Here is a 15,229-nt window from a genome sequence, read left to right as displayed (position 1 = left end):
GCCTGGAAAACACCTGTCGTGCTCCTTTCTGTATCAAACGGCCGCTTTGTTCTGTAGAGAGAGCAGGAGGCGGTGACAGGCCCAGAGAAGGTACTGATAGGATTCGGGCCCGAGTGGGCCACTGTGGGCATGGCTGCTCCTCCAGCATCCGGGCGCGCAGTCAGCCCAGTGACTTTCCTACTGGAAATGGAGTAGCTATTAACATGCCACTGAGCTGAGTTTGAAGCAGGAGGAGAGCTGTCATTTCCTCCTGCGGATCGAATACTTGAATTATGTCGGAATGAGTGCGTGAGAACAGTGGCCCGGACAAGAAGTGAGCACAGCCCTGCACAGTCTGGCCCAGCGTGTGCGTGCTGGGGGTCCATGCAGCTGGGATGAGCCCCTGTCGGTCCGCACAGTTGGGGCAGGAGTGCAAGGCCCTGCGCCGGGGCCGCAGGTGTTCTGAGGCCGGGCCCCGAAAGGCAGGCCGGAGGGGAGGCAGCATGTGCAGGAGGTGCAGGAGGTGCAGGGGACTGGGGCGCTGGAGCTGGGGAGTGAGCTGGGGGGAGGCCCTACATGTGACCTGAGCCTTCGGAGGACCCATAACAGCAGCTCCCTTTAGGGGGAGCCCCAGGCTCAGAGAGGAAGGCGGTGCAGGGGTGAGCTGGGGCGGAGACCCAGCGGGTGCTGTCAGGAGGAGAGATGGCTGTGAGGACGTGAGGTGGGGGGAGATTTTTGGATGTGACCTATGAGTATGCAGGCTGGGTGCCCTAACCTTGATCAGTGTGCCACTGTCCTTCCTTTTGGGACTGAAAGGGCACTGCCATCTCTGCTCAGGGACAGTAGGTGAGAATCTGAACCCTAACTCAAACCCTAACCCCTAAACCCTAGCCCTAGCCCTAGTCCTAAACCCAAGCCCTAACCCTAAGCTCTAACACTAAATCCTAAACCCTAACCCTAACCCTAACTGTAATGCTAGCCCTAGCCCTAATCCTAATCCCCTAACCCTGGCCCTTACCCATGATATTGATTTCTACTGAGTCTGGTTTTGATTTTTTGCTGAGTTAGGCTCTTGATTTTTTTTGACTGAGTCATGGTTTTGAATTTCTGCTAAGTCATAGCTTTGCCTTTTTGCTGAGTCATGGCTTTGAATTTTTGCTGAGTGAGTAATTTGAATGGGAGAGAAGCTAGATATCAGAGAAAATGGAAAGAATGAGTCAAGAAGAGAGAGATCAGAGAAAATAGTGAGAAGTGGGAAATCAAAGAAAATGGGGGGAATGAGGAGAGAAGTGAGAGAGCAGAGAAAATGTAGAGAATGGGGAGAGAAGCAAGATTTCAGAGAAAACGGAGGGAATGAGGAGAGAAGCTCAGCGTGAGTGAGTACCTTGCCCAGCGAGTGCAGAAGAGGGACCACTGTGGGGACATGGCGGAGGGAAACGCATTTCTGCCCATCGGGTAGGCCCAGGAGACTGAGTAACTAGTTACATTTGGAACTGAAAAGCCACAGCTCTCCCCTCATGGTCCAAGGTTCATTTTGATGATTTAAGAAATCTCTGAATTTGTATCACTTTGAGTCTTTAAGAAATGACACCGGGAGAGCAGCTCCTTCCGGAGAAAAGGGGTGAGTAATTATTCTCTGTCTCCTCTGGCAGAAAACCCATCCTTGGTCAGGGATGCCCTGTGTGCTGCTCGGAGCTGCCAGCCAGGTGGGGTGAGGTGGCTCATTGTGTCTGCTCTGCAGGGGGTCCCTGTGCTGCATGACCTCTACCAGGTTGGTTGTCTTTCATGTTTCAGAGTTTCATGTCCATGGGGTTGGCCCGTGCAGCTTGCTGGTGCTGGGTGTGGGAGCAGTGAGGGCCCCTGAGCTTGCTGGTGCTGGGTGTGGGGAGCAGTGAGGGCCCCTGAGCTTGCTGGTGCTGGGTGTGGGGAGCAGTGAGGGCCCCTGAGCTTGCTGGTGCTGGGTGTGGGGAGCAGTGAGGGCCCCCCGAGATTGCTGACGGTGTGCACAGTGGTGGGAGCAGTGAGGGCCCCTGAGCTTGCTGGTGCTGGGTGTGGGGAGCAGTGAGGGCCCCTGAGCTTGCTGACGGTGTGCACGGTGCTGGGAGCAGTGTGGGCCCCCCGAGATTGCTGACGGTGTGCACGGTGCTGGGAGCAGTGTGGGCCCCCCGAGATTGCTGACGGTGTGCACGGTGCTGGGAGCAGTGTGGGCCCCCCGAGATTGCTGACGGTGTGCACGGTGGTGGGAGCAGTGAGGGCCCCCCGAGATTGCTGACGGTGTGCACGGTGCTGGGAGCAGTGAGGGCCCCCCGAGATTGCTGACGGTGTGCACGGTGCTGGGAGCAGTGTGGGCCCCCCGAGATTGCTGACGGTGTGCACGGTTGTGGGAGCAGTGAGGGCCCCTGAGCTTGCTGGTGCTGGGTGTGGGGAGCAGCGTGGGCCCCCCGAGATTGCTGACGGTGTGCACGGTGGTGTGGGGAGTCAGGGCTGCAGGTAGTTATCACTGTGAACGGGAGGTGCCTTCCTGTGAGGGGTGTCACGCGGAGCCCCAGGGCCATGCCTTCCTCCAGCCCGCATTCTCGGGACCGCCTGGCTCCTCACTGTTTCTCTCGTTCTGGGAAAATGAGCTGAAACCTCCCAGCACGTGGGCTCAGACCTGACCCAGCTGCGTTCTGACTCGTTGCTGCTCCAGGACCTGGAGAAGGTGTCCGCGCCCGGTCAGCTGGCCTGTGAGGGTCTCCGCAGGAACCTCTCCCGCTCCCTGCGGCGCTTCAAGAGCCACCTGGAGAGCGCCGCCCGGGGCTGTGCGTGCCCGCCCGCGTGGGACTGGACCCCGCGGCGCCTGCACACGTATGTCAGGGGCCCCTGCACCCCGGTTTCCTCCAGGTGGGCGCTGCCTTGCCTTTCCCAGTCACGGATTGCAGGCAGCGGCGTGGGCCGCACCCTCACCGTGTGCACAGCAGCGTGTGTGGTGAGATGGGAGAGCAGCGCTAGCTCTCAGGCTTTGCGGTGGCCGCGGGCTTAGATCCGATGCTGAGACCCGGCACTACAGGCAGAGGTTCCCAAACGACTTCCTCACGGTGGAGTCATTGTTTTATGTTCTCCAAGTACAAACCACAGGAGGGGAAATCGGGCACCTGGTATCCTGCTGGAGTGAGGCTTTCTTCCGACTCCTAGTTCCTGGGACATCCCTGTGTTCCATCCGCCCCTTCATTTTAGTCCTCACCGGAGGACACACTGACTGACTTGAGAGAGAGGAAGAGGGAGGGAGGGAGAGACACAGTGGTGTGAGAGTGAAACATCAATTGGTTGCCTCCCGCATGCACCCTGCCTGGGGATGGAACCCACAACTTGGGTACGTGTCCCGACTGGAATCAAACCCGCCACCTTTCTGTGACAGGGCGATGCTCCAACCGCCCGAGCCACCCGGCCAGGGCAGTGTGCACCCTTACTCCCCAGACTCATCCCGCCCAGCGGGGGGCCCTGCAGCAAGGATTGGGGCGCAGTGTCACTGAGTGGTCGCCCACACAGAGTGCCAGGAGACCTGTCCGCTGGTGTGAGGACTCCGTGGAGATGTCATCTTGTGGTCGCTCCCCTCCGGGGGCCAGGCAGGGCTCCCCACCCGGCACCGCCTCTGTCGTGGCGTCATGTGTAAATCAGCTTTAATTTCTGCCATTTCAGGTTGGCCCAGAGGCTCGAAAAGATTTTGTTTCCTGGGAATTTGATGATGACTTCTCCTAGCAGTTTCACAGGAGCTGTGGGTAAGTATGTGGTTCTTCCAAGTTTGCGTGATTAAAAGTGAAGTTCAGTTTCTCAGACAAAAATATGATCAAAATAAAACATAAAAGAGAAAAGTCATGCTGTTGTGATTAATAACAGTTCAGAGCTCAGCTGGCTTGAGGGGCTTGGGGTGAAGGAGGCAGGTCCTCAAATCCTGCTGCCAAACCCGCCTTGCTCCCCGGCCACGCGGGGACCCGTGGCCCTCACTCTGGCAGTTCACAGGCGCCTGTGGCATTAGTGCCCGGGCCTGGGCCCCCCGGCAGTCCATGACCCTGCTCTGGTGGAAAGCGGTAGATAAGTAGATGCACGGAGGGAAGGGAGGCACGTGGTCCTGCTCCCAAGGGAACCTCTTCCCGGAGGAAATCTATAACGTGCAGGTCTCAGAGAGAGCGGGGAGAGCCGCCGCGCCCGGGGCTGCTGGGCTCCGGTGAACCGGTGAACCTGCCGGCTCCGAGGGGCGGGCCTCAGGGCGCGGTCAGTGAGACCATGTGGTGTTGGCGTGGCTGCGGCTGCGGGAGGAAACGGGCCTCGCCAGGTGTTAGCATTGTTTTCAGTAGCAGCCCCGGCATGCGTTACGGTATTGTTTCTCCCGCTGCCGTTTCTCAGATGTGAGAGTGAGAGACCTGATGAGGAACCTCACCGCCTTCACCGAGGAGCTTCGCTCTGCCCACCTCTCAGATGACACCATCAGCAGGATTTTGGAAGCAGATATTTCCCGCTCACAGGTACAGTGTGGCCGCTTCCGCCCTCCTCCCGCCCTCCCACACCGGGCTGGGCTGCTGTGATCCATGCCACCCGGAGGCAGAGGGAACTGAGGTGCCCTTGTCTGATGCCAACACCTCGGGGCCCTCAGTGTCACAGTGTTGCCTCCCTGGGGTGAGGAAGGATGAACTTGGCGATATACTTACTCCAGGGATTCTAGCCCCGACGCACGCCCCACACGCCTCAAACTGTCCGAGTGAGCTATGGCTTCCTGTAGGGAGAGAGCAGCTGTGCCGTCTGACCGCTAGTGTGGTGGGCTGTGGCGAGGAGCTGGGCCCCGCAGGGTGGCTGAGATGCATGGCAGGGCGACTGAGCTGGGGGGTGGGGACGCACGGAGGGCGGGGCAGGCAGGTGAACCTCATGCTGCACTGGGAAGCACCTGAGTCTTAGCAGGTATTTCTAGCTGCCCTTCCAGCACTTTGGCCACTTGAGGGTTTACTTTCCCCGCAGAGAACCTTCCAGAGCAGTCACCATGAAGATGGCTTTCCAGTGAACATTTTTATTGACAATCAGCTGGACCCCAATTTCATGTGTTAAATTTCATGTGGATTCTGGCTAATTGGGGCTAAATGCAAACCGTGGCAGGTAGATCAGTTAATGAAGAATGAATCTGTACTAAGAAAGAAATAGAGCGAAGCTAGGAACCCAAAATTCGAATGGCAGCATCAGCAAGCTCTTTGTGGTTGTCACAGAACATCTGTCTTGAAGGACAATCCCAAAAGGCGGCTCATTGAGTGCCACACACCTGGGTGGGGGGTGAGGTGGTAGGAGAGGCCCCAGTGCCTGGGTGGGGGGTGAGATGGTAGGAGAGGCCCCAGTACCTGGGTGGGGGGTGAGGTGGTAGGAGAGGCCCCAGTACCTGGGTGGGGGGTGAGATGGTAGGAGAGGCCCCAGTGCCTGGGTGGGGGGTGAGGTGGTAGGAGAGGCCCCAGTACCTGGGTGGAGGGTGAGATGGTAGGAGAGGCCCCAGTGCCTGGGTGGGGGGTGAGATGGTAGGAGAGGCCCCAGTGCCTGGGTGGGGGGTGAGGTGGTAGGAGAGGCCCCAGTGCCTGGGTAGGGGGTGAGATGGTAGGAGAGGCCCCAGTGCCTGGGTGGAGGGTGAGGTGGTAGGAGAGGCCCCAGTGCCTGGGTGGGGGGTGAGGTGGTAGGAGAGGCCCCAGTGCCTGGGTGGGGGGTGAGATGGTAGGAGAGGCCCCAGTGCCTGGGTGGAGGGTGAGGTGGTAGGAGAGGCCCCAGTGCCTGGGTGGGGGGTGAGATGGTAGGAGAGGCCCCAGTGCCTGGGTGGGGGGTGAGATGGTAGGAGAGGCCCCAGTGCCTGGGTGGGGGGTGAGGTGGTAGGAGAGGCTCCAGTGCCTGGGTGGGGGGTGAGATGGTAGGAGAGGCCCCAGTGCCTGGGTGGGGGGGTGAGATGGTAGGAGAGGCCCCAGTGCCTGGGTGGGGGGTGAGGTGGTAAGAGAGCATCTGTATGCAGCTGTGATCAAATTCCGTGTGGGACCTCCAGGCAGTGGGGCAGGACTGGCTAAGGAAGAGGCTGACCGCCGGCTGGAGCTGGGACAGTTGGCTCCCTCCAGGCCCTTTCCCATCAGGCTCTGACCTAGGCTGGTGCTGCTGCCTGTCAAGCATGCTGCCACCAGGTGTCGCCGGCGCCCCATCTCAGGAGGCTGTGCTTGGAGGAGGCTGTGCAGAGGGACATTGCTGTGCAGATGGCTGCCAGCTGATCCCCGAGTCCCTGCTTCTCCCTCTGCCTGCTTGACAGTGGACGTCACTGTGGTCACCTAACTGCTGGACAGTGAGGCACGGGAGGCTGTGAGAAAGCTCGCATTCCTGCCGTTCAAGAACACGACACACTCACGCACTTTGATCATGATGTGTGTCCACGAACCCGCACGCGTCCACAGACCCTGCCTGCACTTGGGGTCCCTTAGGAGGCGACCCTTGGGCCCTGGTTTCCTAGGTTGTCCCATGGCAGCAGGTAGCGCCCTGCGTGTCCCTGTGGCCACTGCTGATACCCGTCTCCCTGGACTCCCGGCACGGCCGCTCGGTTGTGCCTTCGTCGCATCGGATCCTCAGTCCAGCTGTTGGCCGCCTGCAGGGAGCACTTCTCCACTGAGCCAAGTAGCAGGCCTCACTCACACGTCCACGTGGACATGCCCTTCCCGGCGGTGCCTCCAGAAGCTGGGCTGTCCCGGCTCCGAGCAGCAGGGTTCTCTGGGCGGCGGCTACGTCAGGACATGGGATGCGGGGAGGCACGTGTGGGTGGCGGGTGCTGGGGACCTCGCAGGGGGTGCACCTGTGTGCACTTAGGTACATAGTTCTGAACCTCACTTTCAGGGTTTGCATTGATCTCTCCAAAGCGCTTGCTATTCTGGCCAGTGATTCTAACGGTCAGTTTCTTTTTCTAAATCCTCACCTGAGGATGTTGATTGATTTTAGAGAGAGGAAGGGAGACAGAGAGAGAAACATTGGTGTGAGAGAGAAACATTGATGGATCGGCTGCCTCCCTGTGTACACTGAAGGGGGATCGAATCTGCAACCTTTAGGTGCACAAGATGTTGCTCCAACCAACTGAGCCATCCGGCCAGGGCCCTTCAGGTATTTTTAATCCCCGCACTTCTCCGTCTTCTGGTGAAGGTGAAGGTGTGTCTGCACCATGAGCCCCCTGTGAAGAAATTGGTGAAGTAGGTCTGGACACACCTGACATGTCCCCTCACAGGTTGCAAATGTCCTTCCGCACATCCCAGTCATTGTGGGGTTCATTTAAATGCTGGCTTGGCTGGGCCGCAGCACCCAGATATTTGGTCAGACACCAAACTGAATGTCTGAGAAGGTATAAGATGAGATAAACCTTTAAATGGATAGACTTTGAGTGAAGCAGGCAGCCCTCCTTGTGGGGGTGGGCCACATCCCATCAGTTGAGGGCTTCAGAGGAGACTGGATGGCTCTGGGCCTGCGCTGCAGTGTCAGCTATGCCTGGGGCCGCCTTCTTGCTGGCCCACGATTGTGCGAGCCAGTTCCTTAGAAATATCTCTGCATGTTATAGACACGTCCTATTGGTGTGTGCAGGAGAGCCCCAACCCTAACTCTTCATTGTTTTGGGCATTTTATGACGTGATATGAAAGCATCTGATGAGTTCCGCCTGCTCTCAGGCTCCTGGCAATTGAACAGTTGCTTGTGGTCTCGGCCCTCGCTGGGTCGAACGTTTCGCAGCAGTTGTACCTGTCAGAGTATGAGCATTGACAGGAAGGGAAGCTCATGTCTTTAAAATCTTATTGTTCAGTAATTGAAAGCCACACCCACACAGAGAGCAGCTCAGCTCCTCTGAGGGCATTATCTATATATATAAAAGGCTAATATGCTAAGTGCCTGACTGTCTGACCAGTCGCTGTGATGCGCACTGACCACCATGGGGCAGACGCTCAATGCAGGAGCTGCCGAGCTGCAGCGACTTGGCAGCAGCAGTTCTAGGGTGACACACCCCAAAACCGGAGAGGAGGGAGCCTGATTCCTTGTGGGGCTGTGTGATTCCACCTTCGGGTGTGGGTAATGTTGTTGCTGGGACTCTGTCGGCCCCGAATCTGGTTTACTGCACACTTGAGTTTGTGTTCCACACCCTGTACGACAGCAACTTTGCAGAGTGCCCTCTTGCACTCTGGACCCCTTGGGGGATGTCGGAGAGCTGGTTTTGGCCTGATCCCCGAAGGCCAGGCCGAGGGACCCCACCTGCCAGAGGGACTCTGTTCACTCCGCTGACGCCGGGGAGGGACCGTGGGAGGTTGGCTCCAGGTTGTGTCTGGCCCGTCTTGCCCAGTCCCACCTCCCTGGCCACCGTCTAATTAATTTCCTTTCAATGTACACAAATCCGTGCACTGGGTCATTAGTCACAAACTAGATTGAACACAGGTCCTCCTCAGCCCCTCCTTCTGGCTTTGTTTGCTTTTCCTTTTCAAAAATTATAAGAAGCTCAGAACTCTGGTTTTCAAGTTGCAAAAAGAGGAGAAAACACATAGTTTCACACTGATAACTGTGAGAAGTAAAAGTGATAAACTGACAGCAGAGGCTGAGGCTGAACGTGAAGAAGAAGTCACAAGCGCTCCATCTGAGAGCAGTCAGGGTTGGAGGGCCGGGGGGAGGCGGGTGGTCATGTGTTGCCCTGAGTCATCAGAGGGCAGATTGCTTAAATTAGGCGCACATTTCAGAAACATTTTCATCCAAATGTGTGAGTGGAACAGAGGTGGGCTCGTGTGTCTCCAGGTAAACCCCCCACATTCAGGGCTTTGGGTGCTCAGGCTCCTCCCTGAGTGGGGCTGCCAGGCTTGGGTGCATCTGCTTGGACCCTCCTCCACCAGGTCCTGTCTGGCGCCCTGATGGTGGCTCTGTCCGGGAGATGTGACCAGGACGTGCTGCGGCTCCTGCTGGCCTTTCCTGAGGACGGGAAGGCTGGCTTTGCCACTAAGGAGCTGTGTGGCCTGCCCGGGGCCAGAGTGTACTCTCTGCTTGTGTCTGTGATCCGCAACCTGGACCTGCGCAACTTCATTTACAAGGTAGGGTGCAGCTGGCGTGGCCTGTGCGACGTCTGTGGGGCTGCTGCTGGGGGTGGGGAAGAGGTCAGGAGAGAACGAGAGCAAGGAGGTCCTCGCCCTCAGATGACGCCCCTGGGAGGCAGAGCGTGGTGGTGGTGATTTCGTGTTGTGTGTTTTCCTTCAAGACTCTGATGCCGGCGGAAGCCAAGGGCATGCTCAGTTCCCTCTTGGACGTCGTCTCCAGGCTCAGCCACCTGCTCCCCAGAGCCAGCCGCGTCCTGGAACACCTCCCCCAGTTCCTTCACACGTCGAACATCACAGCCTTGCTGGACGTGCCCGGCTTTCAGCAGGTGTGTGTTTGATCTGGGCCTCAGGGAAGCATTCAGACGTGCTGGGCCCTCGGTCCTTCTGCCTGTATTTCTTTTGCCACATCTAACTGCTGCCCGAGACAACAATGTAGGGACAGGAAAACCTTTGAATGGCTCTGGGGCAACAGCATGACAAAAAGCCAGGCCCGGCATCTCTCTGAGAAGGGAGGCTGGGGCCGTCTGTGCCTAGTCTGTCAGCACAAATGGGAGTCCAGGGCTTATTGACTCAAGTCGGAGAGTAAATGCTTTCTCAAACCTGAGACAGTTACTTCCATATAAATAATTGGCATAAAATTACAGGCCATTTCTGCAAATACAAACAAACTCGAAAGGTTAGTGGTGTGATATTTGTCCTTGCTTCAACTCTCTGCCTGGCATGGAGCTGACTGGGAGGGAGTGTGTCGGGTGTGGACATGGGGGGCAGGATGTGGCAGATGGTGGAGTGAGTCCTCGGAGCTGCCCATCAGCCCAGGGACAGTTAGGGGAGACGTCGGTGTGGGCAGTTTCCCAGTAGAGACCACACTGAGAGGGTTAGTCTGCGTTGGTGACATTGCGTGGATCATAGTTCATCGTGGATAGGGATTGGCTGTGTGTGTGTGACCCTACCTACCCCCTGGTGGTTTGCATGGTTTTCGCAGAACAGAACAGGCCACGGCAGGGACTGCACACCTCTGACTAGTTGCTGTGTGTTTTCAGTGGGAGGAGGGGGGCTTCCACAGGCCTGCGAGGGCATCGCTCACGTCACTGCTCACTGAAGTGTGTTTCCCTGTGCTCAGGCTTCCCCCCTGGACCCGGCCCGTTCAGCCTTCAGTTCTTTCCAGGCCGTGATGACGATGGTTTGCCAGGAGCAAGAGTCTTTTCTCAGCCACTCGAACATGTTCTTTAACTTGCCCAGAGTTCACGAGCTCTTGGCAAGTGACAAAGAAAAATTCAACATTCCTGAAGACTCAAGTAAGAAAACTGTAATCCATGTCTGCTTTGATTAATTTGCATATTGACCATTCACTTTGCTTTATACAAAATGCTTGGTTTAGAAGGTTGTCAAGGAATTGCTTTTCCACCCTCTAACTTTTATCCTTCCTTCTTATTGGAATTTTAAAATTTCAGTTACAGTTGACATTCAATATTATATCAGTATCAGGTGTACAGCATAGTGGTCAGACATTTATATAATTTATGAAGTGATTCCCCCCACGCCCACCACCCCATTAGTCCAGTGTCCACCTGGCACCATAGGTGCAAAAATTCTCAATAAAACGTTAACAGATCAAACTCAGCAATACATTAAAGAGAAAATACCCATGATCAAGTGGGATTCATTCCTGGAATGCAAGGTTGGTTCAATATCTGCAAATCAATTGACATGTTACATCACATAAACAAAATGAAAATCGTATGATCATACCAATCGATGCAGAAAAAGCATCTGACACAAGTCAGAACCCGTTCATGACCAACACTCTCAGCAGTGCCCTTCCTTTTCAGTCAGGCTGCCCGGCGCTGGCGTGGCAGCTGCACATAAATTCGAATATGTCTCTTCTGAAATCAAAGTCGCTACTGTCTACATTAAGCTCATAATTTAAAGTGCAAGTTGTTAAAATGCAGAGCAAGCTCTATAATTCATGCTTTAAATTTATTATGTACTCATGCTCTCACTTGACATTTTATGGGATTATTTCTATCGGTTTTATAGTACTCTCTGAGTCACATGGTGAATGTGGAGGAAATAACCACAACCGTGCTCTTCACGCCTCGGGTGTCAGGAATCGGGGATCGCAGCAGAGAGAGCATTTCCATTCCACATGCTCTCTTCAGGGGAAATGCAAGAGGGACGGGAGCACGCACGCCGGCTTCAGGCCTGATGACACTTGATTACTCATCGCTATGGCGATGCAGGCCCTGCCTTCATTCCTACCTGTGCTTGTGCCAAGCACACCCCACTGCACCACCGTGAGGAATGGAGGATCTGAGTGAAAACAAGGCAGTTTCCATATCAGAGGAGTGAGTTCCCAGCTCTGTGTAGTGCAGCACAGACCATCAGTAGCAGTTTATAAAGCGAATTTTATGTCAAAAATCTGTGCTGGCCCCCAAACTCTACAGGCTCTCTGGACTGGGAGCCAGAGCTTCCCTTTCTCACCGTGTCGGTCTTCGGGGTCCCTGACACCTAGTGCTCTCGTCGAAGCTCAGTTTGGAATGTGAAGGTCACACTCCGTTTCTTTCAAATATCGATGAGAACGTGGTGCCTGAGGCTGCTCATGAGACAGGAGCCACTAAACACAGTCAAGAACCACATTCCCGAGTCTCCGCCCAAATGCAGACTTGTGTCCATCACTCACTGAAAGCAAGGCGCATGGATATGCAAACGAATCCCTGGGCATCCCATCTTGGTAACACTCTTTCTGTTTTTAATTGCAACAGCACCGTTTTGCTTGAAGCTTTATCAGGAAATACTACAGTCTCCAAATGGCGCTTTGGTGTGGTCCTTCCTAAAACCTGTATTACATGGAAAAATACTGTACACACCCAACACCCCGGAGATTAAAAAGGTCATCCGAAAGGTAAGCTGCAAATGAGGGTCGGGTGAGCCATATAGGCAGTACTTCTGGAAGCGAGGTGTAGCAGAGGCATCTGCTGTTCTAGACAGTGAGGTCAACGTGGGGACCCCCTGGGGAACGGGTGGGGGACCCCGAGGGGAACAGGTGGGGACCCCGAGAGGAACAGATGAGGACCCCAAGGGGAACAGGTGGCGACCCCGAGAGGAACAGGTGGGGACCCCGAGAGGAACAGGTGAGGACCCTGAGAGGAACAGGTGGGGACCCCAAGAGGAACAAGTGGGGACCCCGAGGAGGACAGCAAGGGCACACTGAGGTGGACAGGTAAGTGGGTGGGAGAGTCTGGGCGAGAGGTCTCAGGGACATACCTCAGACCGGAGGGCCTTGGAGTGGAGCACCGGGCAGACCGGCGCTTGGGGTCCAGTCACTCCTGCTCATCTCTGCAGGCGCCACAGCTACCATCCTTCCAGCTGAGATGGCGCCGTAACCACGGGGCTCTGTTCTGCAGGCTAATCACACGTTTGTGTTTGTGGACAAGCTGAGGACTTTATCACAGACACTGCTGAGCATGGCCCGCCGCTTCCAGAGCAGTGGGCATGGCCAGATGCTGGGGCAGCTGCAGGTGAGCGTGGCTCCTCCTCTGAGGGCTGGGGAGTGTGTGCGGGGGGAGGGGTGGGGGTGGGGGTGGGGCGCGTCCAAGAGAAGGGTGTGTGGTCACCTCGGCGCGGCTTTCCCAGTTGACTGATAACACTGACGCGCAGTTGGATATGTGTGAGGACTTTTTGTAATGGTCAAATATTTTGCCCACCATGCAAGGTATCTATAATAATAAAAGTGTAACATGCTAATTTAGACCGGATGTCCTTCTGGACGAAGCTGGGGCTGCGAGGGAAGCCCGGGTCCTGGGTGCTAGAGGGAAGCCGGCGCCGGCAGCCAGGGGAAGGAAGGCCTACTCTTGCACGAATTTCGTGCATCGGGCTGCTAGTTGTTAATAATTTATTAATAGTTACACAAGCTTTATGTTCCATATTAACTTAATGCTTTTTGGGGTGGTTTGTATACTTTTCAACTGTAGGTCTATTAAAATGATCAATGATCATTTCCTAATATTCTGTGTTGAATACGTAATACATTCCAAGATCCGCAGGCTGCGGTGTACAATGAGCCCTTCCTTGGGGCCTGCAGCCCGCAACTGCAGAGGTGCCATCAGGGAGGTCACGCCCTTGGGGGCGTGGGTGCCGCTCTGACGGACGCCTGTCCTTTGGGTGAGAAACAGGCCACATCTCTCTTTGCGTTTGGTTATTTCTCGTGCCCAGGTGAGCAGTTCAGGTGATGGGAGCAGGGGCTCAGGGGCTGGTTGTCTGGTTCCCTCCAGCCCTGTGCTGTGTGATCGGGCTGGTCACTGGACTGCTCTGTGCAGAGTTTCCTGCCGGTGAAGGGAGGGGTAGTGGTCGGCAGCTGTGAATGGCGTGGGGCGTGTAAAGCACGCGGAGCGGTGTTGGGCAGGCAGGACGTGCCTCGTGTCTGGTCCTTGCAGAGCAGATGCCAGGAGGGGGTAGCACGGGCAAGATTGCATCATAGAACACCTGGCTGTCAGGGCAGAGGAGGCGGGAGCTGGAGGGAGGGCGGAGCCCCCACGCCAGATGGCGATGCAGGTCTGGCCCTGGTGGAGAGAGGGAGGCAGTCGCTGCAGCTTCTGGGACAGCCCTACCGTTAGGGACCGACCCGCCATCCAGCCACAGTCAGTCGTCAGCGGGTCCGGTCAGAGGAGCCCTGCTCCGAGGATGGGCTGGTGCGGTGGCCCTGGGCCGGGAGCCAGCGAGGCAGGTGCGGCTCTGGGCGAACTGGGATGGGCATCCCTGGTGGTGGAGTATGTGGCCCAGCTGTGTCGGCGCTGGCCGTTGCTGGGACACCTTCTGCAGCTTGTTTGCTCGGGACTAGCGCGCTGACCCAGGAATGGGGCTGCGTTGCTGCAGTGAGTTGGGGTGAGTAGGTGAGGCTTGGGTGAGGGTGGGAGGCTGCGCGGGTGCGAACAGGGTGCACGTCCCTGGGCATTGCCCACCTAAAGGCGAGGAGAGCAGTCCCGGAGCATCGCCCCCGGCACAGGCACAGGCGTCGGCAGGGGAGGCAGGGGTGGGATGTAGTCAGGAAAGAGGACCGACAGGGTGACAGGGTGACGGTGTGGAGGGAGCCGGAGGCTCAGAGCGTCACAGGGTTAAGGGTCGGCAAAGTGCAGCCCCTTCGTCACGTTCTGCCCGTGGGAAAGGCCGTGGAAGGCCTGCTGGGAACCTGCCCAGAGTCACGCTCCCTGCGTCTTGGCTTTCAGTGTTTGCGACAGGTCCACGCCTGGCCTCGCGGGCACAGCTGGTCCTTGTTTAAGCCGAAGTCCTACCACATCCTCCCGGGCTCACTGGGACGTGTAGGCCCGCTTTCAAGATGACGCATGTTATGTGCCTTTTTCTTGAACAACAATAAACGGAGTAAACCAACCAGTGTTGTCAGTAAGAAAAAACGATGCCGTTATTTTTGTTAAACTGTGTTTCCTGTAGGAAGTCCTGAGGAACAGATTCATAAGAAACTTTGTGGAAAGCCAGTTACACATCAACGTAGACAAACTGACTGAGAAGCTGCAGGCGTATGGTGAGTGTGTGTGAGTGTGAATGTGTGTGTGAGTGTGTGATTGTGAGTGTGAGTGTGAGTGTGTGTGAGTGTATGTGTGATTGTGTGTGTGTGTGTGTGAGTGTGTGTGTGTGTGATTGTGAGTGTGTGTGTGTGAGTATATGTGTGAGTGTGTGTGTGAGCATACATGCGTGTATGTGTGAGTGTCGTTGTGTGCATGTACGTGTGTGTGGTGGGTGTGTAAAAACATGTTGGTGTGTTTGCATGCATGTTCACTGCTCGGACTTTCTTCATAAAGTCCTGCACCAGCGTCTGTGGGTGCTGTTGGGGAGCGAGGCGTGGGGAGCGGGGGAGAGCCCTGTGCGGTGAGCATTGCACCGACGAGGGGAGGGCCTCCACCTCCGCTCACACCGCCTGTGGGGCCACCGTGACGGACCTCTGGGCCTGGGGGCCTCTCCTGCTGCGGGGCCCTCGTCAGAGCAAACCCGGGGCTGGATGCCCCCACACCTGCCCCTTCGGTAGTTGCTGTCCGGCCTGGCTGTGCTCTCCCGTGACCCCGCCCCTCCTCTCCCGGAGCCAGTCGCTGAGCCCTCGTGGGGTCTCGTCCTGAAAAAGTTTGATGCGCAGCCTCCACGGCCGGCGGAGGTGTTG

At 56.5% G+C, this 15,229-nt stretch overlaps 1 protein-coding gene across 1 annotated transcript in view; it reads left to right on the top strand.

The window, feature by feature from the left end:
* Window positions 1–15,229, top strand: part of ABCA13 (ATP binding cassette subfamily A member 13) — a gene marked incomplete at its 5' end in the record, with an annotated part of 113,718 nt that overhangs the window by 33,600 nt on the left and 64,889 nt on the right. The window contains 10 exons of the mRNA XM_081102009.1: window positions 2,182–2,274; window positions 2,618–2,826; window positions 3,658–3,737; window positions 4,363–4,481; window positions 8,866–9,060; window positions 9,225–9,389; window positions 10,184–10,358; window positions 11,826–11,965; window positions 12,468–12,581; window positions 14,509–14,599. Of these exons, the coding sequence (XP_080958135.1) occupies window positions 2,182–2,274; window positions 2,618–2,826; window positions 3,658–3,737; window positions 4,363–4,481; window positions 8,866–9,060; window positions 9,225–9,389; window positions 10,184–10,358; window positions 11,826–11,965; window positions 12,468–12,581; window positions 14,509–14,599 (1,381 nt within the window). The remainder of the gene's footprint in view (window positions 1–2,181; window positions 2,275–2,617; window positions 2,827–3,657; window positions 3,738–4,362; window positions 4,482–8,865; window positions 9,061–9,224; window positions 9,390–10,183; window positions 10,359–11,825; window positions 11,966–12,467; window positions 12,582–14,508; window positions 14,600–15,229) is intronic.

This window comes from Myotis nattereri (assembly GCF_964212035.1).
Source record: "Myotis nattereri genome assembly, chromosome: 11".
In the NCBI taxonomy this organism is placed as follows: Eukaryota; Metazoa; Chordata; class Mammalia; order Chiroptera; family Vespertilionidae; genus Myotis; species Myotis nattereri.
This window is presented reverse-complemented; position numbering and strand designations above follow the sequence as displayed.